Below are 27523 nucleotides of genomic sequence, written 5' to 3' on the forward strand. Positions count from 1 at the left end.
AAATGAAACATGCTGAACTTCGTGGCTGTGAAGTGCAGAACAATGTGAATTCAAGGCATTTCATCAGCATGCTAGAAGCAGGGAAGGCAGCTTCCCCTGTTCGCGGCCAGCATGCCTAGGTGGGCCCCATTTGGGGGAAAGGAGGGCTGATATATGGGTCCCATATGGGTTTGCCCATGTAGGGCCACAGCCCACATGGGCCCTAAATGGACAAATCCATGTGGGCCACCACCATATAGGGCCCATGTGGGCTATAGCCCTACATGGGCAAACCCATGTGGGGCTATCGGACAAACCCATATGGGACCCATATGGCCTGCCCTCCTTTTCCCCACATGGGGCCCACCTAGGCATGGGTTGCAGCCTGTGAAGGCGGCATCAGATCAGCATACACACCTCTTTTTCTTTGGTTTCATCCTGGCCTTAAAGCCCTGCAACCCGTCTTTGGCGCCTTTTTCCTACAGAGAGCAGCAGAGATTAGCATCGGACGAAAAGAACGCGTCCATCTTTCAGCAGGACACCCTTATCAAGTCGGCCCCCTAAACTATGTTAACTTTAGTAGCGGGGTGACATTTCAATTAACCTCGGGGGAGAGCACACTGAAACAAGCACATTTTCCACTCTGCAATGTGTTCGCGGGTGACATCATTAACACTGCGAAGGGAAGTTTGGTGTGAGTGTGGCTGAAACAGCAGAGATGCTGGTGAAAGATCTGAGAAACGCTGGTTCCTCTTTGCCGAGCTGCTCGTCACTCGTCCACGAGTGGGAGTGTTGCGCCGTCTTACCGGAGCCGAGCCGGGCTTGTTGTACAGGAATATTTCTCCGTAGGGAGCGATGGGCGTCAAGGTTCTTTGAAGTGGAGCTAAAAAGGAGACAGAAACAAACACAAAGGTGGCTTTGTCGAAGAGTTGGAACTTTAAAAAAAAAAAAAAGAAAAAGAAAAAAAACATGGCGTGAAGGCCTAAAATGTGGAGCTTGAAAGTGAGCAGCTTAACCGGATTGTTCCGGTTGAATTTCAAATCACTTAGATGTTATAGGGCTCTTTCATTTAACCAACTCATTGATCTGAGTAAACGTCTTAGCCCTTGATCCATCCAGGCACAAACCAATTATTTTTTTTTTTTCCCCTCCCTTTATGCCTCAGCGTGCCCATCTCTCCGCCTCGGCCCTCTTCTTTACGCTAATGGGAGTCTGATCCTCCTCGGACCGTCTCAAACGAACAGCATCGCTGCCAAGACTGTCTTCTCCGTCTTTTGTTCCTGCAGGAACTGTGGTCGGCGGAAAGCGAGGATGAAGAAGAAGAAAGAGAGAGAGAGAGAGAGAGAGAGAGAGAGAGAGAGAGAGAGACTCAAACCAGACACTATTAGTCTGGAGACCTGGAGCTACAGCGCGTAGGCCGCTTCCTGTCACCGTGAAAAATGACACTACTCCCTCCTGAGGATTGCGAAGGCCAGAAGTTGTCGCCACAGGGCCAGACATACACACACACACAGAGAGAGAGAGAGAGAGAGACATCGGCGGTTGGACAGATGCGCTTTGAGACTTTACAAAGATTGAATCACCCTCAGACACTTAAAGACGCCTTGAGACAAAACAAAGATATAAAAGGGCAGAGGACCAAATGAAAAGACTGCCACATAAATGTTGGTGTTTTTAACATCCAGCAGAAAGTTTCTTTCTCCAATTATCCTCGCCATTATAGGAGAGCACGCGGGGCAAGTAGTCGGTTTTGCAAGCCGTATGAAGAGGTCAGAATGCTGGATGATGGACTGCACTCCGACACTGCAACCCTCTCCACGGAGAAGCTTGGTGGGCAGATAGCGACCATCAATCACCTTCTATCAGCCGACCTTCAGGCCACTCGTGGGTCTCTCCGAGGGGCCCCGCTGACGCCACTGCACTCTATTGCCGTCTGTTCCCCTCTACCGTTCTCTCAGAGGCTTTGTGTCTGCTATGCGCCGTCGTTTCTCTCAGAGGATTCTTTATCTGCTTTGGACCAGACTTTGTTCAGCAGCAGTCTGGGCAACCTCGACACCGCTATCGGGCTCGGAGTTAGTAAAGAGATGAGTCAAGTCAGGGACGCGCAGGTCACGTTGCAATTAACACTTTTTTTTTTTTTTTTGACGCCCCCTATGTTGAGAGAGAAGCTTAGACAATTAAACAAAGTACATATTTTTTATTGTTTACTCGTTTGCTGTGACAGGAGGTACCGCATCCTGACACATTGGAAAAAAACTATTACGATTGTCTAAATTGGATCAAAATTAAGGGGGTTTTTGTAGACCGAAATGTCCTTGTCCAGTTCTTAATAGGTAAGCAGGTTTATTGGGATCAAGGGCGTGGAATTCAGCGTTCTGCTGCATCGGGTATATTAGTAAATCAGATTAGCTGCAAAGTCATTCTCATTTTGGTTCTGTTTCCAAATCAATTCTTTTTTTTCTTTTTTTTTTTAACATGGCAGACAAACTTCTGTCTTTTCCAACTCTCACCTGTGATCATGGCCAAAAGAACAAGCTCAGTCACGCGGAGCTGAACTGTAGCCATTCTGCACTGGAAGAAGTTAATTGTGATGCTTTCAGGCACAGTCTGTTAGAGTTTTTAATAGATCTGAACATGTATTTTCTTGGATTAAAAATGGCAAAAAGTTGTTTTTCCTTTTTGTTTGAATCTTGTTTGATTCTAAGAAAGAAAACCAACGTAAGTTCCTTTGAACTTGTCTACTACCAACTTAACCTCAAATTCTTAGTCTTTTTTCGACTTAGGTTATTAATATTAAAATGTTTTTAATGACAACACTGATTTTTACTCTTGTAAATCTGTAGTTTTCAAATTGCATACATTTGTGTTCAGTACTACCACCTCTATCAGCACATCATAGCTCTTCAAAAAAAAAATTAAACCTTTTATTCCAGTGATCCATTACGCTTTTGTTATATTTGTTTTTGTTTTAATAATATTGCCAGTGATTACATTTTATTCTTCCTTTTGGTACGCCATACCCAGCTTCCCCAGATAAAGAAGAATAAAAAAAAAGAAAAAAGGATCATCTGATCTGTGTGGCAACGATCTGACACAAAGCAATTGGAATTTAATTCACAACGTTATCCATTTGCACTGACGACAGATTTCCTTTCATCTCCAGGATAAACATTCGCTGGTGATCTCTTAGAAATTCTCGGCACAGAAATTCCAAGACACCAGCTTCAAATGCCCCTGAAATTAATGAGAATTTCTATCTAGATTTGCAGCCTTGTTTTTAACAGTCTTTCGGTGGCGAGAATCAGAATAGATGGAATGAAATGATCTCGACAGTGCGACTCCCGATATTTTCTCATTTTCTCTTGTACTTGCGCGCCACGATCGATTGAAAGTGGAAACGCTACACAATACAGTGACGCCGCTACGTGCCGGCAGCTTTGAAAGCAGTTCGTTTCCCTTTCAAAACCCTGGAAAACACGACTTTCTTATGATTTCCTTTGTTATGACTTCCTTCCTTGCCACGACATGTTTGCACCGCAGATATACTTCAGATTTATAGTATTTTCAGAAAACTAACCGGGCTGCAAATATAAATGTCGAGTCAGACATTTACGATTTTGTATGTGTGCCACTCACACAAAAGAAAAAAAAAAAAAATTGCACAAGGACTTATGTTGGACTGAGGGGCATCAGGGCTGCTGGAGCAAAACGCTAAACAGAACATGTGCTGTTTTTGGAGCAGTGTCGAAGGACAAGGTGCAGAAATTAAATGCCTGCATGCCTCCAGCGATGCATTTTTACTGAATATATCCTTCTCTGAGACAGTACTGCACTTTTTCTTTTCTTTTTTTCTTTGTTTTTATGCATCCCGAATCTCATCATGGAATAAACCCTTCAAATGTGCTCCACGAGAATCATATGTCAAATAACGTCTTCCTTGCTTGAATCTAAGATGGGGGAATTTTTTTTACTTGCTAGTTGAGACTCGGGCTCCCCATGTCCCTGTTCTGGGACGTACTTGGCTTCTTCTTCTCCTCCTCCTCCTCGGTCTCTCTCAGCCTGCTTTGCATGCGTCTCGTCCTTGTTTCTCCCAACCCTCTCCCACTGTCTCGCCTCCCTGTCTATCCTCACTGCCTATTTTGTTCCACACGGACAGAAGTTGGCAAAACATCGCCTGCCAAGAGGCTACAGAGTTAGAGTAAAAGTTACCAATAACAAGAAAGTAGATACAACAGATAAAATCTGTGTCAGAGGGCAGAGAAATAATCAGGAGAGTGACAAATATTGTTAAATAACACCCTATGAAGGCTTACAAGTTTAAAGCTGTTTTGCACCAAGATCCTGTGAAAGAAAAGCATTATCTGCTCGTATGAGTCCAGTCTTCCCCCCCCACACCCCTGACTGGTGGGGGGGGGGGGGGGATCACTGAGCAAGCCGGATAAAATCACTACACTACAAGCCTACGTGTCGCTACCAAAGTTAAACAACTTCAGGAAAACTTTGGAGAGAGCGGTGCGACAGGAATATATACCAAGGTCTCCCCGAGGAAGGAGATATGAGAGAGCATATGCCCGGCGAGATGAGCGCTTGAAACCGGGGTGTCGGCTTCTCCCGCGACGCAGCCTTCGAACAGCCCCGCCGCACCCACGCTCTACCCTTGGCTCTTCTCCCACCTCCTCCCCCCCAGCCCCCAGCTTTCATTCGGGCAAACAACAGCACCGCCGACTCCGCTGCCGTATGAAATATTCATAGCCGAGATAAAGGGGATGTAGCCGAAAGTGTGCGCATACCTTTCTGTATGCCGTTTGCACCAGTGGGACGCTCTGAGCCGGTTAGGTGTTCAGGGCTGGTTGTTTGTGCGCTCCTGAGGAGGAAGCAGAATCAGTGGATTAGAACCAACAGTGGAGCACGTGGGAGAAATAGTTAATGCCGTGTAAGCATAAAGACCTTCAGAGCTGAGGAAAGTTTCACAACTCAAAAGGTCCAAATAAAATTGCAGAGTGAAGGGCGTTCGTTTCTGTGGGATACGTAATCGTACTCCTCCGGTGCCCCGTTGGTGTACGTCTGAAAGCAATGGCAACATTGGCAAGCAGCAAGCACTTAACGCCCACCGATTTCAGCCATTTTAATTTTTTTTTTTTTTTTTTTTTTTTTTTTTAGACACGGTTAAATCTAGTCAAAGTCTGGGCTTAATTTAGATTCAAATGGTGCGACTTCACCTGCAAACAAGCAGCTTAGTCTGGAGAACGCTTCAATGTGGCCTGATTAATACAATTGTTGTAAAGAATTTTAGAACAAAGTTCTTTCAGAGAGACATAAAAGACAACCCGGTCTGGTCTCAGAAATGCTCGATACATTTGCTGCTGCCAGAGGTGGCACAACAAGTTATAAGGTTTTTGGGTATATAACTTTTCTCACATATTACCATTTTCTCCTAAGAGGCACTGTCTGTTTGCTCAGATTATCTTTGTCTGATTAAAATGTAGCTTCGTCATCCAAGGTACTTTTTGCTCAGTGGTCGTTCCTGGGCTTGTAGAAACAAAGGAAGCCCTGATACTTTGATTTCAAGCACCGTGACTTGAAGTTCATTTGAGGCATTTCTGTTGGCACACCGTCTCGGATTTTGGTAAAGAGATGTCCAAACATGTTCCCTGCAGAAATATACCGTTTGCTGTAAAAGCCAGTCTGTTAGCAGAGGACAGCAAGAGATTGTCATTGTACTATAAAATTGGAAAAAGAAAAAGCATAGTTTTATTTTTATTTTATTTTTTTACATGTGCATATGCATTCACACCCACGCACGCACACACAAGATGCAAACTGTGATGTTTTTTTTTTTTTTTTCAACGTTAGCACTGAAGTTCTCTTACTAATCTTCTCAATTCTAAAACTAGAACCTCGTTTCTGTTTATTAACATATGCATCAGTGGTCTAGTAATTGAAGAAAACTGTGCATATCAATGAAAAGGAAAGATTGATTATGCAGTGACCATCTCTTAAATCGTAAAGAACTTGATTGTTTTAAAGGAACGGATCAAACAGAATCCTCAAGTTGCTTCAAAATGTCCGGCTGTTCTGGTTTTGCTCTCAGACTTCTGGTCTGTGGTTTGTCTCGATACTCCTGACCAGCCTTTGCCTACTAAGCTATGCTACAATCCTCTGTCTTAAACAGCAGAGGTTGTTTTTTTTTTATTGCAATATCTAAATTAGCTTTCATACGTCAGTCTTTTCACATATTGTAGGGCTATGAACTTTGAGGTTTAAATGCCAAATGAGACTGAGAGGCTTGAGATGCAACTCTGAGCTCACAAGGAGTAGATTGTTGCTTTTCAGGGATCAACAACAGGAAAAGTTGCAGTTTCACTCTGAACCCAGTGCTGTTCTTTGCTGGAATTACTGGGCACAAACCACTGTGTGGGTAAGGTCAGTATCAGATTCTAATGGGATGATAAGCTTGGGTAAAAAAAAAAACATCACGGTTTGAAATGTGTTGAGATATTTGTGCAGAAATGCAAAACAAAAAATATCTTATATTTAAAAAAAAAAAAAAAACACGAAAGCAACAGCTACGTCTGCTGCTGCTAAAATAACATTTTGGTTATTTATATATCGTCTTTTTCATTTTTATTTACAGACTAAAGCAAAAATAAGGAATAAGACCACATGAAATTTAACATAATTTTATTTTAAGTCTCAGTTGTCCAGAGTATTACATCTTTTTGCTTGATCTGATCTTTAGAGAGCAGCATAAGCATCCTTCGCTGGTTAGTGTCATTTTGGTCATGCTACTCCTTCAGGTGAGCCAGTAGGGACGGGAGATGAGAACTAAAAATCTCACTAAAGTTTTGTGGCATTTATCATAGTGATGATTTAAAAAAAAAAACTATTTGTTAGTCGCTTTTTTTCTCCCCCCATTAATCTAATAATCATAAAGTTTCGAGATTTGGTGCTGCAACTATGCTGCTATAAAGTATAAAGTAATTGTATTCAATTGTATCTTAAGCATGTTCTTGTGGCTTGCGCAGATCGCATAGAGATCATCAGAGTTCTCATGGGTTCGCAAATTCTTTTTTCTTTTTTTCTGATGGCAATGAAATAAGGAAAACTGATCATCCCTACTAGCTAATCTACAGTTTAACAGACATCTTGTCTTAATGAGAATGATGGGTGGGGCCGTTTTAACTCTACATCGTTACTGGTTATGTTTTTCTCAACCACCGTATGCCACTTTACAGTAACAGGTCAACACTGCACTTCTCTTTGGAAAATCCTGGCACCTTTACCTTTTTATGCATCAGACTAGTAATCATACACTCTGCCAAAATCAAAGCTTTCTGAGCTTGGTTGCAACGGACTCATGCTTTTGTGCATATTTTATTTTTAAACATATTTTTACAGTGGGTGGGCTGCCTAGTGGAGCCGTTGAGGTTCTGCCATTGGTGGTAGTAATTTGCTGGAATGCAGCAGATGATTCTCAACTAACTAATGCTGCGGCTGCAATTAACTTCTTAAACCCCCACTGTGTAAATGCGCACACCGAGTATAGTGCAAAAACGTTCTAGATGACTCGTCTAATGAGCACGACGTGTGTGCAAATGCTACGGCGAGTCTATAAAAGGAGAATCGAGTTTTATTAACTCTACAGCTACGCTTTTTAACTTAAAAAGCGGTACCTGTCCAGGAGCGCAGCAGCAGGTTCGCTGGGGATTTCAGGAACAGGCCGGTGCCTTAACCGGTAGGAGCGGGTAAGTCGCGGGCCAGCTGGTTGTGCCTCGTAGATTGAGTTTTCCACCATCTCACCATAAAAATCCTCCTGGTCTTCAGCTAGCACTAGACGGAGAGCATCGGTTGCAGAGGGCACAGAGTCACAGTTCCACTGACACTGCTCTTCTGAAGAGGCCTCGAAATCGGAGGGCGTTTCCGAGGTGGGAAGCGATTCATTGCTGCTGCTCGAGAGCATGGAGGTAGGAAAGCAGGGACGTGAGGACACAGACGTCTGTGTAAGCTGGGGGTTTCGTGGGGCAGGTACTGGTGGAATAATATGTCGGCGATCGGGCTGGTTCTCAGGATCTGGTGTTAGTCCTGCACCTGCAGGCAAAGTCTGACTCCCTTCCACATTATAGTCCCTGTTCTCCTTCGGTTGGTTATGTTGACAGGACACCCCCGTGCTTCGGTAATTACGGAAAACGTGTCTCGGGAGTAACGGTGGCTTCTTTTGATTCCCATCACTCTCCCGAGTATCCTGCTCGCTTTCACCTCTCTCTCCACCCTCTTGCTTCAACCCTTGCGCCTCCAAACTCCAGAGGATTCGTTTACGGTGGCCGGTCGGCAGCACCTGGAGCTCCAGGAGTCGCTCATCTGTGAGTCCTCTGCAGTCTTCCACAACCCGATATCCAGCCTTCTGGAAAAAGGAGATGTACTGCGACAAGCGAAGGGTCATCAGCCACTCCTCGATATTGTATCGAGATTCTCGAGGCTCCAACATGGTGCTCTAGTCCCACGTCTGAAGCTTTAGCAAGACATGGAGAACAAGGAGGCCACCTTCACACTGTGGAGACACACAAGACAACATCAACAGATAGGCGATACATTTTTTTTTTTTTTTTTGCCTTGTTAATGTGTAATTAAAATAAAAGGTACCACAAAGGGGATATACTTCACACTAAATGACCATATCAGGTTTTATGGAGCACAGAAGTTCTGCAGCTGTAAAATTCAATGCTGGGGCTTGTAAAGGTATTTTCTGCGTGAACAAAATTGTATCTAATCTAAACCAACATAAAAAGTCTGAGACAAACCAACGGTTCAATTTCTTGCCATGCTCAATCAGTCGGTGACCAGAGCTAAGAGGTTTTCTGCTTGACGATCGTAACAAGGTTAACCGTTTTGATTGTGGCTTCTGTGCATTTCGCCCACCGATAGCAGGAATGTAGCTCAGGTTAATCTCAAAGTTTTAGGTTACAATAAATAAATTGAAAGTAAAAAAAAAAAAAAAGGAACACGTTTAATACATTCAGATTGTGATGCGTGCATTTTCGTTTTAAAATACATATTTGAAAAAAGTCTGCCAAATGTTTCCAGGGTGGAACTAATGTTTGATCTGTTGTTTAGGATAGATCGATAATTTCAAGAACACAATGAATGAATGAATCTGATCCTTTTGAACTTTCACCCTTAATATACATGTTGTATTTTGTTTAAACCCGTTGGAAAACTACAGCGAGGTAGCTAGCATTTTGCTTTCAGAAGAAAATAGAAAAAATTTGTATTAAAATCCATACACGTTTTATTTGGATAGCTTTCTCTGTTCAACAACCAAGAGAATATAAACAGATTTTCCCATTACTCTAAAACATTTTACTTTGAATAACCAACATGTATGTTTAACTACAAGTTAAAGAAATAATTGTATGCAATATAATAGTTCTAAGTGTGAAACTGGCACTAGTCTTAAACCACTATTGACAAGTGAGAGAACTCAGCAATACCTGGATAGAGGTATAAAGGCACACCGAGGTTTTAACAAGTGACGGAAACCATTAAAACTGACCTTTGTACCGTCATATAAAACGGAATGACAGGAAAAGTGACCAAAGTTTTGTCTGGCTGTACGGATCCAGGAGCAGAACGCAGAACTACCCCGACATGTCGCTGCTAAACTGGCAGAAAGATTGCACTTCTACGTTTCCCCCCCCCCCCCGCACAAACGAATTTGGCTGCACGACAAAGTTCTTGCTCGCTGAAAACGCTACCCCGTTACTGCTAATAAGCCAACACTGTTTTAAAACTAAAAACTGGCAGGTTACAGGCTGGTTGGCAAGCTGTTGAAATAAAGGCAACAATCGTGTTATAAAAAGGAACTTGGTATCATTACACAAGGGTATGCTGTGAAAAAACTCATGCAGGCCAAGTCAAAACAAAAAGAATAAAAATGCCTCGGTTCTCGTATCTCAACTGTTGGGCTCTGTGCAAACAAGCAACATTTATGTAAAAAAAAATAAAAAATACAATGACAATTTCAAAGTTGGTTTCACACTTTAGTCTTACTCGAGGCAGTTGTCACAAGAAATAGTTTGGCGCATCACTGCGTCCAACCACTAAACAGTATGTCATGGGCAGAGTGTTAACTGTTCGACTTGTTTCTGGTTTTTGTTTTGCTCAGTTTTTATCACATAATTTCAAGTCATGTTTAGTACTATGCAACAATGACAAATAAAGCCAAGTCAGAGTAATGTACAACTAGCAAACAGACCTACATTTACAATACCTTTGGAGGTGGCAGCAGGAAACAGCAATAGCTCTGATGAAACAGCAGCTGACATCAAAACTTAAGCTTTACCAGAATGAACCAGCATGTTTTTCCTTCTTCTTTGCTGATACGCTAACCCCTGTGAAAAAAAACAAAACAAAAAAATACACAGTTAAACTCTGCAGCAGAACTGTGACCTCTGACCATCTAGCTTCTTACACACACACACGCACGCACACACACACACACACACACACACACACACACACACACACACACACACACACACTTGAAACTCACAGGGAGATGCATAAACATCAGCTTCAAAATATGTCCACTTCTCTTTTAGGTTACAAAGCTGCCACTCACAGCGGACCTGTACCGCTACTTCTGCTTTTAAGAAACATTCTTCAGGCGCTCGTGAATTTACTCTAAAAGGATGTCTCAAACGGTGAACAGAAACTTGCTTTCAGTTAGCTTACTTACGAAAGCAAAATTAGATTTTTTTAAGATCATAAAAAAACCTGTACGCCCCCCGCACCCGCGACATGGATGCGACTGCAACAAGAGCTGCAAGTGGCTGTGTGAGAATAAGCTGGAGTCAAGTCTTTGGAGGTAGCCTAGTATCGTAGCAGTGGTGTAGAGAGCCAGCTACACAAAGAAGATACTAAACCACAGACATTAATAAAGATCAGGCAGAGGAGTCTTAATCTACAGCTACACTGCCTTGTTATCAAAGCCACACATCAGCTTCAGAGAGAGAGAAAAGGAGAAAAAGAGAACTCAATCAGCTAGGTTTGCACATGCCTCGTGAGTATGAAGACATATTTAGCAACAAAAAAAAGGTGGTGATGTGTTTTGCATCATGTTCCTGCTGCACGACCCAGCTCAAGGCCCCAAACCAATGGTCAGACTGGTTTTTCTGAAATGTTTTCTTGTTTTGCATGCATTTAAGAAAAGCACTGACCTGAGATTTATGTGGTACGTTACACCAATAATAAAGTTTGACCTCAACTGAGGCCTACAGTGCTATTGCTCTGGGATTTCTCGTGACGTCCCACAAGAGCAGTTGATGAACTTTCGGCGTACGGCCGGCTGCTTCTACGCAGGTTTACCGCCGCTTCTTGTTTTCTCCATTTCTGAATAGTTCTCATTGTGTACCATCAGGAATCTCTTAAAAAAAAAACACCTTGGTAATCCTCTCCAGATTGATACATGTTGACAGCTTTGTTCGCTTTTTGAGATCGTTTTGCCTACTTCATGCAGTCAAACAGCTTTCGTTTGACTGCTTTCTTGATTCCACTGACTTGAGGAGTAAAGTTCAAGCCTGGATGTGGCTAATGAAGCTGAAACAAGCTTTTCAAATAAATCGGTTAATCACAGATACTTGATGATTTAACAAGGACAAGGGATTACTTTTTTAAAAACAAGTTAGTTTGGATAGTTTTTTCTTATGCTATTGGAATATAGCATGTTGCATTTACTTTGGTAACTTGAAACACAACTACGCAAAAGAAAGTTGCAGGTACTGTTGTACGGTTCAGTCACTGCGTGAGTCACAGTATGCACGTCCATGCATGCACACAAATACAAAACTGTACAATGCCACTGCTTTCTGTGCATCTCTTTGAACAAAGTCCACCCTGTGTTTTCTTCCTTGTTTGAGAGTAATATTACCCGTGTGTGTTTCACATCAAGCTCAGGCGCCCCGAAACCTTAAGACATTCTCCAAACGGTTCCCTTAATATGCCATGCTACTTAAAACTCAAGTAAAATAGATTATTAATTAGATCAATAGCCGTGAAGGTACGCTGAGGTTTTTTTTTTCTTTTTTTTTTCCTTAATGGGAGTGTTTTCATTGAGCAATCCACGTGTGGTGCTGCTTAAGCCCTGGTTTCACTTCGGGATGAACGGTCTTACACCGAAAATATAATGTAAATGTCACCTATTTTAAAAAACCGCTAAACGCAACCTGGTCGAGAATCCATATCATACGTCACTACTTACGTCCTCTCCTCTAACGCGTACGTAAGAAACTAATCTCTCTTTTTCTTTTTTTTTTTTTTGGTACTGAAGGTGGTGTATTCCGCCCGGTCTTGATTCGCTTTTTGAACAAACGTACCACTCGAGGACGTGTGTGTGTGTGTGTGTGTGTGTGTGTGTGTGTGTGTGTGTGTGTGTGTGTGTGTGTGTGTGTGTGTGTGTGTGTGCGTGCGTGTGTGTGTGCAGCTGCGTTAGAAAAGCTTACCTGCAACTTAAGAACAGAAAGAAACTTCCGGCATTTTATCCGCACACCTTTACTTCCCTCGAGTCTTTTTCTAATAACGCTGCTTTGAATTTCAACCCCACAGTTCAAGTCACTCGGCTGTTTCCGTCATTGAGTAAAATGAGCTCCACGCCCATCAGGGAACCATCCCCCCCCCCCTTAACTTCTACAAAAAAAAAAAAAAAAAAAAAAAAAAAAAAGTCATCAGTGATTATGTGACACTTACCAGCTGTTAAGATGACCCAGTATAAGGACGTGACATTGTTAGAGAGAATGGCGAGATGTCGTTGTTCAGAGCGCACAGGAATGTGTGAAGTTTTTCTGGGTATGCTGACATGCCTCTGCCTGATCCCGATGCTGCAGGCTATGGATTCAGCACAGGCAGGAATGCAGCCGGCAACACGTCCTACTGACACGTTATGTTTTATTTCCACCCAGGACAGCAATGAAAAATCATTAAAACGCAGCTACTTCCCATGTAGACCCTACGATCTGAAATGAAGAAAAGTCTGATATTTACTTTATTTGTTGTTGTTGTTGTTAATTTATTCCATGGGGAAAGAAATCTGCCATCAAGAGAAAAAAAAACGCTTTACATTTTCGGCTGATCAGAGGATTCTCGTGTTAATCAATAATCCATGACTTCCTGCAGCCACTCTGTAGGAAGTCAGGTCTCATAATTCAGGTCTCATAATTCAAGTAGAACAGGAAATGGCTATAAGTGAGCAGGTAGAAACTTCATGATAGAGTTACAGAGAAATTAGAAGTCTGGATCACACTTTGGTGAGCGGCAGAACAAAAAATAAATACATTTTTAGTTTCTTCTGACATGCATACCATGAATATGTCTACACCATTATCATTTTTGTTAATTGTTTAATTTCTGAAGAGGATCTAAGAAAAAAAAAACCCTGTCTTTTGAATCCAAAGTGGGTCTTTACCCTTTTCAGCATTTTTAAATGTTTCTAGTTATATCTAAAAACTAATTTTAATGCACAGAGAGAATGTTTTTAGGATGTTTCCCAGGATATCTTGCTGAGCCAATCATATGCTCAGAAAACAAAGAACAAAAGGGGAAGCACATTTCTACATGACCTTATGTGAATCTAAATGCTGCGGTGTTTTATCAGGATTTAATTGGGGTAAAAGGACCATGCAGTGTGGATCGTGTTGTGAATAAGTGGTCTGTGAAGAACTGCACTTATTTTTCTTGTCCACATGATGGAGACAGAGTACTGCAGGTTCTGTGGGACATAGAAACAAATCATAACAATATCTAATGTTCACTACCATGCATCGAAACAAAGCCAACCCAAGAAGGAGGCATAAAAGTTAAAACATTTTTTATTATACTTGCTTTTATTAAGAAGATTTTTCATTTAATATTGTGATATGCAGAACTCCAAAACCACCAACCTTGAGGGAACTTAAATATCTTGCGTTGTTACATATCAGAGGATGGTTTAACTGCTTTTAAAAATGTAGGTGAAACTTGGTCTGAAGAAACAGTTTTATAGTCACTGAGATATTCGCATACAAATTTACTTACGGTGATTTCTAAAAAAAAAAAAAAAAATTCACACTCCTTAATTTGTTTGAAGCCACCAGATTTGGTGTGTTGTATTTGGAAACGTGTTATTTGATGAGCATAAAGAAGCACACTGCGTTAAAGCGAAGACGAAATAATCCTACAGGGTTTTTAAAAAAAATACGTCTTACAAAATGCAAAGTGTGGAATGCATTTGTGTTATTCTAATACCCCTAAATAAAATCCAAGAAAATCAATCTCGGTGTGGATCCAGCTCTTTTGTGAAGGCCTAAAAGTTTGGAATTGAAAACTTGGAAAACTGAGTATCTTTTCTTTCCATGTCAAAGATAACCACTGCCTTGTGTTGGTTGGTTTATCACATATAATGCCAGTGCTCTGCATACATTTGCAAGGTACTGCATGTGTACCCACAAGAGAAACTCCTAAAACTCCTCAGGAAACTTCGAAAACGATGCCCGGCGCAGTGACAGGACGGCTCAAGGCTTCGCATTCCAATGAAACCTTCTAAAGATGCAATTTACGGCACGTTTAGCACACGTGAATCCCTTGCAAACTAGCAACGTTGTGATTATTCAGGATAGAAATACCCCTAAAATTGGGTTCGAATTCCTGAGCAGCTCCAGGTTGCATCTCCTTTCTGCTCACTCATGCAGTAAAACTGTGGAGCAGAAAAGCAGAAGATGACAATAGAAACAAGTTTTTCCTCTCGTAAAGTTTTTCCATCGGTGTGGCTTCTCTTTTTGTCCAACCCTGTCCCGCCCGCCCTTTGGGTGGGGGGTGAGGGGGTATCACCTTAGCAACATTTTTTACTGCCGTCAGCCGTGTGAATGCAGCTTTTGGCTCCCGCTGGGACAACGAGGGACACGCCAACATTCACTGCCGGTGGCACCAAAACCACACACAGCTGGGCTTATATCCATGTGAATTCATGTCAAGGGAATTGAAAGAAGAGTGAAAGGGAAGACAACAACAACAGCGGAAAAAAAGGGCTCCCTGAGAGCATTTCTGTCTGTCATCTTTGTCATTTTGCAGTTTAGCATGGATACAGACCAACCTGAAAATCATCAGATCAACGAAGCAAACTGTCCTCTCGGCACAAACACTGGGGACGGTCTCCTCATCACTTTGGAAAAGGGCTCTCAAGAAAAAAGGGTCTGTGGATTAGCATTTGGCAACAGAGAAGAAGGGAAGTGCAGGCCAGAAGAAATCAAGGAGGAGGACAAGGGGGGGAACAGAAGTGTCGTCAGAGAGCAGAAGGAGAAGGTTGTGGAAGTTCTGAAAGAGCTGAATGAGTTTCATGCGGAGATACTGACAGATTGGAGGAAGGTTATTCACGAATGCGTCGGCATACTTGAAAAGTTTCCACAAGGGGGCGATGAACATCACGCTGCCTCTACAAAAGGTACCGTGTGTGGGTTGTTGTATGAGAAAACTTGAAATATCATAAACATATTTATTTTTAAGCAATTGATTGCGCCCTTGAAGCTGTTTTTATTTTATTAAGGTACAAAAACTCCAGCGATCATGAGAGGTGACACTCTGGACAGGTCGCCAGGCCGTCACTGGGCAGCACTAGTGACTGGGACTATTGTATTAAAAGATGAATTTATTTTGAGACTTTTTCCCCCCCCCCATCTTTTGGAAAGATGCCAGTGAAAGTATTTAGTCTCAAAATTGTCTAAATAAACCCTACTGGTCATTTTCTTGTCCAAACCCTTTGCGACGTTGACATGAGTAAGACAAGAGAGAAGAAATGCAGACTCACTTCCAATAAATTTATCTTTCTGTCAAAACGCTAAGCTGACATTTCAGATATAGTGAATTCTATATTCACTATATGACGCAGCCTATGACAAAGGAGACAATAAAGGCACTACGTTAATCTCTCGTGAACCTGTTTGCATGTTTACAAACTGGTTTTTATTTGATTTCAGATGTTTCAGAGTATAAAACTACATCCTGTTCAGAATCCGATGGCATTTTGAGCATTGGGGAAGACATGGAGGACCTCCTGGACAGAGTGACCAAAATCATTCCAAAGCTGGACGCCGCAGTGCTCCGGTTATCCACGCACGAGGAGTCGGCTGCCGCCTTTCAGGAACCCAGAGACGAGGACGTTCCAGATCAAACGGAGGATGTCATGAAGCAGCGATCTGAATATAATCTGGAGCTCAGAGAAGAAGTTCAAGATGCTCAAAATGAAGAAAACACCCTGGACTCTGGATTCAACAGTTCAAACTGCAGCACGGAGAAAGAGAACGAAGAGAAAACCAGCGTCGGAGGTCAAGAGAAGGATTTTTACAATCAGGCTCCTTCAGTGGAAGCAGAGGAGAAAGACAGAGAGAATAAAACAGAAGATAGAACAGAAGATAAATGGATTACAACATGGTAGGCTGCCACAACCATCGCTGTGTTTTTATTCTAACTTCTTCAACTGGGCCATTCTGATACATGACTATGCGTTTTATGCAGCTGTGGGTCTGTCTGCATATTTAAGGTTGTTGTCCTTTCAGAAGATGAACTTCTGCTCTGTCCTCAAGTATTTCTGCGCCCTAATTTGATTCAGTGACATTTTGTCACGGTAACCTGCTTTAAACGTCTCCACAACCTTCTCCTTGGCCTGTTTGCAGCGTTCTTTGGTCTTCGTGATGCTTTTAGTTTCTCTGATGTTCTTTAAAAAAACAAAAAAGAAACCTCTGAAGCAGAAAAAAAGATGGAATTGTACTGAGATTAAAAAACCCACAGGTGGTTAGAAAGTACAGTATTGTGACTTCTCAAGGCAGTTAATTGCTTTAGATTTGATTTAGCAAAATTAAAGTAAAATTTTACTTCACAAAATACGACACACTTTTCCTATTTTTAATTAGTAAAAAAAATGAACAGAAAATAACAACAGTTTGTTCATGTTCCACAGCTGTGCGCTACTTTGCTACAGCTAATTATATAAAATACCAACTTTGTTTTGTGAAAATGTAAAAAATGTTAAAGGGTGTGGATACTTTTTTTATAGGTTGTCTTTTATATAAGTTTAACTAAAGTTATATTGGAAAATAATTCAAATTCCATTATTATTATTCTGATTATAGAATAAAAGAACATTCTGATGACAGAAACATTTAGCATCTTGTTCTCAAAGGAAAAAAAAAAAGAAAAACATGCAGCTTGCTTTTTTTTCTAGAAATAAATGGGAGCTTTCTCCTTCATTTCTTCTGCTCAGTGATTCAGACAGAAACGCAGCAGCGCGTTATCACACAGCCCCGCATGTTGACCTCCTGGGCTCCACACAGCCAGATAGTTTTTGTACAGTTCACTGTCAGGTCAGTTGCTGCATTTGTGCAACAAAAAAAAAAAAAAAAAAAAAGCCAAACACATCATGAGAATTTGGTTCAGACTGACAGACCGAGTCTGGCAAAAGCTGATATGGGGGAACGTGTACCACTCTCCCTCCAAATAGTTCTCCCCAAAAAATGCTGCTCGAATCGAAGATGAGTGCAGGCAGTCACCCATATACTTCATTGAAACTTGCGCTTAAGAGCTTTAAAGTGCTCTTATCTGTGCGGTGTGTTGCAAAATCTTTGTTTTCGTGTGTTCTGAAAACGACGCTCAGGCTCACCGGTGAGACGGACAAAGCGACAGACGCGTGTTTTGTCAGAGCGCCTGCCGGAGCCCTGACATGCGAGGCGGCCGACACCCTGAGCTGCCTGATGGCGGGCGGCTCCGAGGAGCTCGTCAGCAGAGTGATTCGTGTCAAAGTTCGGGACGGAGACGGCTTCCGCTTCCCCGTCGCCGTGGCCGTGCCCTTCTGCGTGCGCCATCGCAGCGGCCACAGAGAGGTTGCGGTGAAGGTCGTTGACGAGGAGGAGAGAGTCAGCTACATCGCCCCGGCGACGACGGAGGAGGTGCATGGAGGCCAAAAGGTGTTGCTTTCTTTTTTTTTTTTTTTTTTTTTTTTTTTTCCTGCTGGCATAGACAGTTTTCTGTTTAGTTTCCTACTAAATAGAAAACAATTGTTTGACATCAAATGTGATAAGGCTTTTCCTATTTTGGTTCAGTCAGAAATGACTACTCAAACACTTATTTATAACACTTTATTCCAAGTTAGAATTTTACACACATTCCTTTGTATTTGATGGGACTACTTCTAAAATGTACGAGTTGTAAAAAAAGGTATTTGTCCACCTTGTCAACATACACCTTTTCAGATCTGCCTACAAATAATTTAAGATCTCAGGGCTTTTTTTATTGTCACTTTGCAATTCTCATCTTTGTTGTCATTAAGTTAATTTGAGTGTATTTTGCTGAGGGTGATTTTTTTTTTTTGTATATATTTTGAAGATCTGTGTGTGTGCGCCCAAGATTGCTGACATCTTAAGATGTCACTTCGGAGCTTCCACGTTATTTTATTTCGTCGTGATGCAATCCGTTTGGTAACCAGCATAACTCCGCTTAACAAAAGAAAAAGTTATATTTAGCTAATTTACAGCAAGGCAGCTACTTCACAGAGCCCCAACCACTGTTTACAAAGATTTATCTTGCAAAATACACAAAACGGACATGTGCAAGTTCATTGATAGATAACTTTATCAATATACTATTATTTCATGAAATGCAAACTAAATATAATGCCTTTCCACTGCAGTGATATATTGTGATTATGTTGTAATTTCCCTACACTTGTATACCTTTAATTTTTTTTTTTTTTTTTTACTTTATCTTACTACTTAATGCAATAAAAATAATAATTATATATATATATATACATGTTTTATATACTTCACAGGGTTGCTTTGCAGAGGTGAAGGTGTACTCCTTGGGCATATTTGCTGTAGTTTCATGTCCAAAAAGAGAAATGTACAACGTTCCCAGGAAGGGGTTGTCACTAAAAATCCCCATGGACCCTCGGATCTGTCTGGACTACCTCCCAGGAACCTTCACTGCTCCAGTAATGGCCCAAACAATGGTATGGAGAGAATAAGCTGATCACCAAACCTTCTTTTGTAGAGTGGGAGGCCTGACCAAGTGCATTAACACATAAACAGATTGTTCTGAAATGGTTGAAACATTTTGAAATTCAGAGTAGAGAAAGACGGGCAGCTTGCAGTTCAAGAGATATGCTGTCACAGATGTTTGCTGTGCAGAAAGAGAACAAGAACAGCTGCACGACGCATTTCAATGTACACGCGAGTCCAAACATTCCCGAACTGACGTCGCTGCAGCAGTTTGCTGCTTGATCTCGCGTCAAGAAACATCAGCTCCCACCCTGCTCGGCTCCGCGTTGATTTAACAACCTGCTGTCGGCACAATTAAAGCGTCAGGAGAAACGTGTCCTCATATCACTCAGCGTCTCCGTCCGAGTCGTGCCAAACAGATGTTTGCTCATCTGTCTCAGGTCCAGCCGGTGGACGCCGTCCTTCTGGCGGCCGTCAAGTCCAGGAACGACGCCTACGAGTCGGTGGTGTCAGCCAGCCCACTGCTCCACCTCACCCACCCTAAGTCGCAGCCACTTAGGAGACCCCTCACAATTACGCTTCCGTGTCCGCCAAGCTATGAGAAAAAAGAGGGAAAAAGGAGGAAGGAAAGAAAAGCACACCAGGTTGGGGCTCTTGGTGATCCCTCGACTCCCTCGGGCAAAGCAAGGTGGGTCAAAAGTGCAGGAACAGTAAGTCGTCTTTGTCATTTCTTAGTCTCGTTGCTAAGCTGGTTTTGTCTTCCGTGTCTCTATCAGAATCCTTGGTGCTTATCTGAGATCTAACGAGACGTCCAACGAGTTGCTGGTTGTTCTCGGCTCAAGAGACAAACAGTGGACTGTCCTTGAGAAAATAGTCACCAGGAACCAGAAGAACGGACTGGTGTCCTTTGATCTGATAGAAAACTTTGACAGGTTAGTAAAACGACATCCTGGTTATTTTTTTATTTATTTAATTTGCTTATTTGAGCTGCATGGTGGCACATTGGTTCAGTCAGGTCTTTGTTTTTTGCATGGTGTTCACCTGTTCTCCTGATGGAGGCGTGGGTTCTGCCCAGCTACTCCAGATTCCTAAGATAAGCGGCTACAGACAATCGTTGGATGGTTGAACGGATGTGTTGCTTTTCTGAAGAGAGAAAACAAACAGAATTTAGATGTAAGCTGGAACGTATATGCTGAGAAAACATTAATTGTCCGAAGTGAGACAGTTAAATTTCCTTATTCAAGAATGGCAGGAAGTGCTCTTAGCATACAGTAATCCTTACGAACAAGTTTCAACCGTCAAGCTGTTGATTTCATCCAAAGTCAAATAACTTGGTGGCAGTATTTCTTTCTGTAGTATATGTAATACCATAAACCCATTGGCATCCAAAAAAAGCCCACCATGGAAAGTCAGAGGAGTTTTCTAAGTATTGAGATTCTCACAATGACTTCCTCCAAACACTATTGCTCATTGTTGCCAAGTCAATAACACAAATCAGCAAAGTTCCTGCTGTCAGATGTGGACAAGCTTCACCATGGACACAGTTTCATGTCGTCTTCATCCACCCACCCAGTAAATTATGTTTGCTAAAAACAGTGTAGGGAAACGCTTTAAGGAGCTGAGATAATCTCGTATCTTTCACCACATCTCTCTGTGTGTTTCTGCAGAAGTCGGTCGGTAGCGTTAGCTGATTTGTACAGTCATCCTCTCATCTTGCTTCCCCTTCCTCACTTTGACAGTGTCTGTGTGAAGTTATGCTCACTGCAAAGGAAGATGATGTAACTTCTTGTACCTGAACTGAGAATTGAGTACCAGAAAATGTTTGCATGCGACGCTTAAAAAACCCGAAGTGAAACCGCAGTGGGAGTATTAGTGAAGTTGGTTGTACTGTTGAGCTAAAGCTACCAAATCATACATATCATTTTTAGACACCACAAAAATCTTTAACAAGTAACTCTGTCCAAATCTAGCAAGAAATAAAGACTTTAATCACTGCTCTGATACTGGTTCAAAATGTCACATGAAGTTATCAAAGCATCAGCTTTAAAAATGCAGCAGAATACTTCACGGTAATTGCAGACAGAAGTGGATAAATCATGAAAAAGAATTTTAGCATACGATTCTTCCACAGCTGGACAATGTGGCTTCAAACATTGTCACTCTATTTTAATCTGTTTTTCATATTTCACCACAAGTTGAAATGGCACATCATAATAAACGTCATCACTAACTAATGTTCTTAAATGCCAAAAACGTTTACACTAAAAAAAACCTAACTTTTTGCATCGTTTAAGAGTTAAGAGAATATGTTTCAGTGCAACATAAAATAATACAAATCAAACTTGCACAATAGATTGCTTGTAGATTAAATTATAATTGCCAGCTTTATTGTTCCTTCGTTCCTCATTCTGTTCCTCATTGTGAATCGTTTCATTGACTACTTCCACTTCATTATGGTTTTGTTGCTCTGATCACTTTTAGTCACGAGTAAATCAGTAACTGCTGAACATTACAGTTAAATAAAGCTTACCTTCACCTGGTTTAAAGCGCTTCTATGTTGGGTTTGTGTTGCTTGGATTCCTTTGGGAAGTGCTTGGAAAAAAAAACAACAGAAAATTGAAACCAGTCTTCTCCAGTTGATCGCTGAAAACGACGTTACAAGTGACAAAACCAGCTTTAAGAAGTGATTTTAATTGTTCCCCCCTAAAACTCTTCGTTCTTCTTATCTAAATCAAGCTTAGTGGGGAATAATATATGCACGTTAGGTTATATAATTCCCTTAGCTTCCCCATGAATACATTATTTCTGACTTCCTGATAACAGGCCCTTTTCACTCAGCGGTAATCCAGTCTCTTTTAATGAAGTTAAACTTCTCACGTTTCTATCTGTGCCTCTTCACACCAGACTCCTCGCAGTTCGTCTCCTGTCACCACTGCAGCCTTGCCGCCTCATTGCGCTGGCCGAGGAGCTGGAGGCCTCGGCCTGCCGCCACCCGGTGACCGTCGTCCTCCAGCGTGGGCGGGGCGACCCTCACGGCGTCCTCCTGGCGGCGTTGCCTAGCAGAGACCTCGACTGGGAGCTGAACAGACTGCGGGCGGCCGGTGGCGCCGTGGAGACCTCCTCTGAGATCTCCCTGTGTGAAGGAGATCAGCTCCTCCTGCGCTTTAGTGGAAACATCACATCCACAGGTGGGAGCCCGGCCAGAATCGCATGCCTGCTGGCCTTTATGTGTCCAATAACAACACAAGGGACTGTTCAGAGTGCTTCAAATCAGGTACGATCATAGAATGTTTAGGAGAGATCAACGTCAACGCGTTGTTCTTACTGGTCTCTGGAGAGGATAGTGGTAAGGACACCCTACACTCTTAATGGCTAGTATTACCTTCATTAGCTAAAAAAAAATACTTCACAGATGCTTCCTTTATCTACCAGTCTTTGGTATCGCTGTGAGGAAGTTTGCCCCGATCTAAACAACATTACTCCAGAGGTTCTGGGCCTGTTGGCATTTGTTGTTTAAAGTCTCACCCTTGCTCACTGCTTTCCGAACAATTCAGCGACTGATTTCAAATGTTCTCACCGCCCTTCCTCTTAACCTGATCCATGTCTTATCTTATCAGTGTGTGGGCATCACATTTCCAGGCTAAACATCAGTTTGGTTAGCTCAGTCAAAACTGATGCAACTATCCTAAAAGGCTTCAACACTGGGAATGTGACGTTTTCATTTTGGGTGAGAGAAGTTGCTTTTACATCCCATGACCTAAAGATGTGGTTTAAAGCGATTATATTCCCTTTTCGTCATACTGTTTTACGCGTCAAGGCAAAAATAAGAAGGTCCTCCAATTATGAAAATCTCTTCAAATGTGAACAACAGTTGTAGCAGAGCTTGGCTAAATCAACATCGGCATGCAGGAAATGAAAGCTTTCAGAAACCTTTATAACCAAAAACTAAAAGGTGTGAAGGCCCAGGAAGTTCAACACAAAAACGTAACAACCCAAAGGCAGAAAAACAACACAGATCCCCAGAAGAACAGAGGAACTGAAAATGGGCTAAACCCAACATAGGCTATTTATAAATAATGATGGATGATGGTGGAAAGTGAGTGGTAATTTATAGACAAGCCTTCACAGGCCACAGAGAGTATCTAGAAACAAATGTCGTAAAACACATGAGTTCCAGCCGGTAAAGTGAGATTAAAAGAAATCCTTTGCTTTATAGTAGAAGCTTTTAAATGCAACATTTCACAGGGGGTTGGGGGGGGAATATTCTTGTACGATTTTGTGATTTTTGCACATGTGCACTCTGCAGCCTTCACACAGAGCAACACAAGTGAGGAGTCACACGAGCGGCTGACCTTTCACTGTCAGCGGAGGAATGAGCTGTTAGTGCGCCTAACCGAAGTGGACCCATTTGGGAATTACAGCTCGCCTTGCTACAAGGGCACGGCCCTGTTTTATAGAGTCACCAGAGCTGAGCTGGAGCGGAGAGGGGACAAAGCTGTTCCGAGGGATGCGAAGCTCCTGGCAGACCCAGTTTGTAAGCTGCCTCTGAGTTTACCAAAGGTGCAGAAGTCGCGGTAGACATCTTTTTCATTTAGGCAAAAAGACCTTTAAGATCTTTCAACACGTTAAATTTGTGTGATTCCAGAAAGCGAGAGTCATCCATCGGCCGGTTGCCGCCAGAGTGAAGATATCCGAGGAGGCAGGTGGGTGACTCAGTCCGCGGTTCAGAAGCAGCCTGTTGGTGCTGCTCTCGGGTGCATTGCTGAAGTATTTTTACCTCAAGAATTATTATTTTTTTCACATTTTATTAAAATTATATGTTGTGGAGCCAGGGCTGGCCCAGGGAATCTGCGAGTTAAGCAGATGGCCCCCTCCATGCCACCGGGGGGCCCCAGAGATCACCATGATGAAAGAAAAATATTTAAAATGACACTGAATAATGCAAACTAAATTATATTGCACGTGGAAAAACTATTACTATATATTATTTTTATACTCAACAAAAATATAAACGTCAAATATTGTTGCCATGTGGAGTTAGCAACTGTAAATTAGCACTTGCTGACATTTTATTGTAAAAAAGTAATATTTCTCTTGATTGGTGTATAATTTTTTAGTCCAACTTGCTGTTATTGAGCATTACCCATTGAGTCGTTCTTTTACTCAGTTGCATGGGTGGGGCATGTCCTTTATAACATGACAAAATGTGGAAAAGTTGAAGAGGACTGTCTAAACGGTGTCTGTTGCTGTTTTAAAACCTATCAGAGCCTCTTTCGGACGCCCTTCTCCTCTGGCTGTCTGGGGAGCTGTCTCCGGAGGAGACGTCTCTGCTGGTGTCCTCCCTGCGTCTCAGTCGCAGCGCAGCCCGGCTGGTGAAGCTCCGCTCCAGGGACAGTCCGTCAGAACAGGCCTTTCGCGTCCTGGCCATGTGGAGACGAGCGCTGCCTGCCGTCACACGCCACCCGAAGGCCTCCCAACTCGCTGGCAGCCTGGGCAGAATAGGCAGACCGGATCTGGCCCGAGAGGTGCTGCTGCGAGAGGCAGAACTTTCTGAAGGCAAGAAATTTTAGGAAGTGGAAAAAAAAAGGGGGGGAGGGGGGGGGGAAATCACACCGGCTTAATTTTAGGAGCATGATGTAGTAATCAGTTTATTCCACAAGAGGACAGTGTTGCACAGAGAGACAATATTGTGGAAAGAGGACAGAGGTTCCTCTTTTGATTTGGGGAGCAGCTTTTGTAGTAAATGCAATCTAGATATTTAATTTTTAATCAACAAAAGAAATGATTGTGAGATTTCAGCGAATTGCCCCGTACACCTCTTGCCATCATGTCTCAGGGACTTTCAGACAATATGGAGGACCTGATCAGTCAAACGGTGTAGTGGGACATTATTGGAACAATCCTTTATGCATTATTCCTGCAGTTCTTTGATTTGTTTTACTTTATGTTTATGGAGCAAAGAATTTCAGCTGGATTGAAGTCTGACCAAGCTTTTTTTTTCTTTTTTTTTTTTTGATTCTCTTTAGCAACACTGTCTTAAGTTAGCATCTGTGCTGGGGTTTATTGTTTTGTTTTATATGTCAGAGTCTGCAAAGCTAAGAGTTCAAGGGTTTTTTGGTTAAAAAAAAGAAAAGAAAAGAAAAGCATCTTTATTAAACATCAACACTGGACTGTAGGGGCGGCAGCATCTAATGACAACATGTACAAAGTAACATAAAGGTCGTACAAGGGTTTGGTTTTTGTAATTTTAAGACCACCAGCAGATTTTTATGTCCTAATACGTAAATCTTCTGTCTGAAAGTCGGTGTATGTTCATCCCAATTTGTGTTTTTTTTATTTTTATTTTTTTAGCATAACTAAACAAAAGGCAATCTACAAAATAAATTTAGGATTCTCTTATTTATTCGTCAGAAATCCTTTTTTTTATTATTATTTATTATTCAAAACTCTTCATTTTTATCTGTGAAAGAGACCAAAATTCTCACTTTGCTCAGAAGTCTGTCTTGAGCGACAGAAGAGAGAGATTTAGTGGACCGGTCTTCCATCGTCTCTCTCATAAACACTGAGTCGTGACCTCCTCTCAGCTCCTTGACACGGAGTCGTTTTTTAAAACTTGACAGCACTTGTTGAGATGTGATTAGAAAACAAAGGCCTATCCCTCAGCTTGCTGTTTTCACATACATGCGTATAATTGAAGTAGTTGAGATCTGGCTCACATTTGACGATATTTACTGATTTTTCCGCTTGACTGAGTGACAGTTGCTCAAATCCTGTTGCTGTGTAATCATTTGAACTTTGGTGCATGCTACCAGAAAGAACCATGCATGCAAAATCTATAATGTGTGTTTTTTTTTCACTTATATCTGTGGGCCCGTCACACTGAAGTTCTTAAAAGCCTAATATGTGTTGATGTCTGTCAGCTGATGTGTTTCAGATAAACAAGGCTAGAAAGCTCAGTGTTTGATCAGGATGATCATAGGGTGAAAACGAACAAGTAATACTGATAAGAGTCGATCTAAAAACACCTATCGATGCTTTTCATGTTTTACTTGATCAAAGTGGCGTAAGCTGGGGCATCATCTTTGGATTTTACAACGTAGAGTAGCACTGCCACTGATGTGGCACTTGTCTTTGTGGAAACTTATTTTGGTTCTCTTATAAGTAAGACTGAAATGTAAGCATATGTTTGCCTGGTACGAGGGATTGCTTCAAAGTCAATTACTCGATTAAACCAGTTGGTCTTCCTTGGATGGATAACTATTTACACATAGGCATAGTATAATCAGTAGTATAGGATTGTATTGTATGACGTGGCAGTTAAACTACTCAGAAATAGGTCAGACTTCTCTTTTGTTTCAAGCATATAAGCATGCTGAGGCAGTTAAATGTTCATCAGTGCAGACAGAGCTGCTGCTTAGCATGACATGAGGTTCCTCCGGGTGCAAATTCACAACAAATGTCTGGAGGCACTTTACAAAAACATCATTTCAATTCAATTGTACATGCATTCCGACTGATCTGAGATATCAAAAAGTGCATTATGCTCAACTACTTATTCAAAGTAGCAGTGGTTTGGTTCAACTTTAAGTGGCACGGACGGAACAATTCCATATGTTTACTTTTATCTGAACAAATCGAGCGGATTTTCAGATTTACAGTCCAAGAACGCCTCTTTCTTAACTACCGCTCTAAAACAAACACCAGACGCACAGAAATAGCAGCGTTTTGTAAACGATTGCCGTAAACAATAATGCCCGATAATCTTTTATGTGTGCCATCGCACAGCTGGGAAACGGCCCTTGTAATGAGATATTTACTTGTGTTTCAAATGAAAACGTAATTGTCGGCTGCAGCTGGTTTCCACAGGGTCTCGGCGAATTGCCTGCAGTATCTAAAACTGCTCCAGCTCCGGCTTTTTCAAGGCGCTCACAGGAGCTTTTCCTGTTTCATATGCCTTCAGAGCCTCACAGTCCAGCTGTGTGACATTCTGCAGGCCCTGAGCTTAAGGCAGGGAGCTAATGATAGACGCTGGGAGCCCAGGTGGGGGGTCGGTGGGGTTCTCCAGAGGAGAGACGAAACCACCCCGGGTCGCCTATACTGGGGGGGACGAGGAGGGGGGGGGAAGGTTAATGACGTAAAAAAGAGTAAAGGAGGAGTTGATGGATTAAACGTATCGATCCCTTCTTTTTAATTATTAATGCTTCTTTTCCCCTTGCATAGCTGTTGTGGCGTTTCTCAACTTCACACGTACTCTAAAGTGGTAATATCTCCGTCGTAGTTCGTTGCAAAACTCCCCTTTCCCTCCTTCCCTCCATTCGGTGAGATTCTAAACGACGTGACTGGCAGGAGAGAGTTTTGTCCTCCGAGTCAGCGAGCCGGAGGGAGGTATCATTAGCCTGGCTTTGGGGCCGTCTAACATGCACAGAGAGAGAGACGCACACGCTGACAACCCAAGAGGTAAATGTCACACTGGGGGGGAGGGGTGGCTCCTGCTGGGCCAAGAAATCGTTTCCTCCCTCATTTTATCTCTT

At 42.2% G+C, this 27523-nt stretch overlaps 2 protein-coding genes and 1 long non-coding RNA gene across 5 annotated transcripts in view; 1 reads left to right on the forward strand and 2 right to left on the reverse strand.

Moving 5' to 3' along the window:
* The window catches only part of arap2 (ArfGAP with RhoGAP domain, ankyrin repeat and PH domain 2), a 131129-nt gene extending 118103 nt beyond the window's left edge, over positions 1–13026 (reverse strand). The window contains exons 1-6 of one of the 3 annotated variants that reach the window (XM_014996748.2): positions 12721–13026; positions 10247–10367; positions 7653–8527; positions 4770–4843; positions 786–862; positions 397–458 (exon numbers count right to left, since the gene is read on the reverse strand). In XM_014996748.2, the coding sequence (XP_014852234.2) occupies positions 397–458; positions 786–862; positions 4770–4843; positions 7653–8464 (1025 nt within the window). In that variant the 5' untranslated portion in view covers positions 8465–8527; positions 10247–10367; positions 12721–13026. Of the gene's footprint in view, positions 1–396; positions 459–785; positions 863–4769; positions 4844–7652; positions 8528–10235; positions 10368–12476; positions 12671–12720 lie in introns of those variants that run through there. The other 2 variants (XM_014996747.2, XM_014996749.2) reach the window with 2 other exon arrangements.
* Positions 13027–15042: 2016 nt separating this feature from the next.
* dthd1 (death domain containing 1) lies at positions 15043–25391 on the forward strand. The gene is made up of 10 exons (XM_014996746.2): positions 15043–15445; positions 15987–16431; positions 17651–17960; positions 18824–19003; positions 19433–19680; positions 19769–19924; positions 21897–22180; positions 23299–23552; positions 23638–23695; positions 24258–25391. The coding sequence occupies exons 1-10, from the start codon at positions 15082–15084 to the stop codon at positions 24560–24562; spliced, it is 2604 nt and encodes an 867-aa protein (XP_014852232.2). The 5' UTR covers positions 15043–15081; the 3' UTR covers positions 24563–25391.
* LOC148154064 (uncharacterized) lies at positions 19945–22010 on the reverse strand. Its single transcript, XR_015766178.1, has 3 exons — positions 21870–22010; positions 21523–21584; positions 19945–20135 (listed from the first exon to the last, which is right to left on the reverse strand). It is a non-coding gene; the product is annotated as an uncharacterized LOC148154064 (long non-coding RNA).
* Positions 25392–27523: the final 2132 nt, after the last annotated feature.

This window comes from Poecilia mexicana, unplaced genomic scaffold, assembly GCF_051168715.1.
Source record: "Poecilia mexicana isolate PSO_F unplaced genomic scaffold, ASM5116871v1 scaffold_18, whole genome shotgun sequence".
NCBI lineage: Eukaryota > Metazoa > Chordata > Actinopteri > Cyprinodontiformes > Poeciliidae > Poecilia > Poecilia mexicana.

Excerpts from the sequence above, each read along its gene's own strand:
- dthd1 (XM_014996746.2), top strand. The coding sequence starts at position 15,082 with ATGGATACAGACCAACCTGAAAATCATCAGATCAACGAAGCAAACTGT. Across the intron at positions 19,004-19,432 it reads CAGTAATGGCCCAAACAATG|GTCCAGCCGGTGGACGCCGT; the intron begins GTATGGAGAGAA and ends CATCTGTCTCAG. Across the intron at positions 22,181-23,298 it reads TGGAAACATCACATCCACAG|CCTTCACACAGAGCAACACA; the intron begins GTGGGAGCCCGG and ends TGCACTCTGCAG.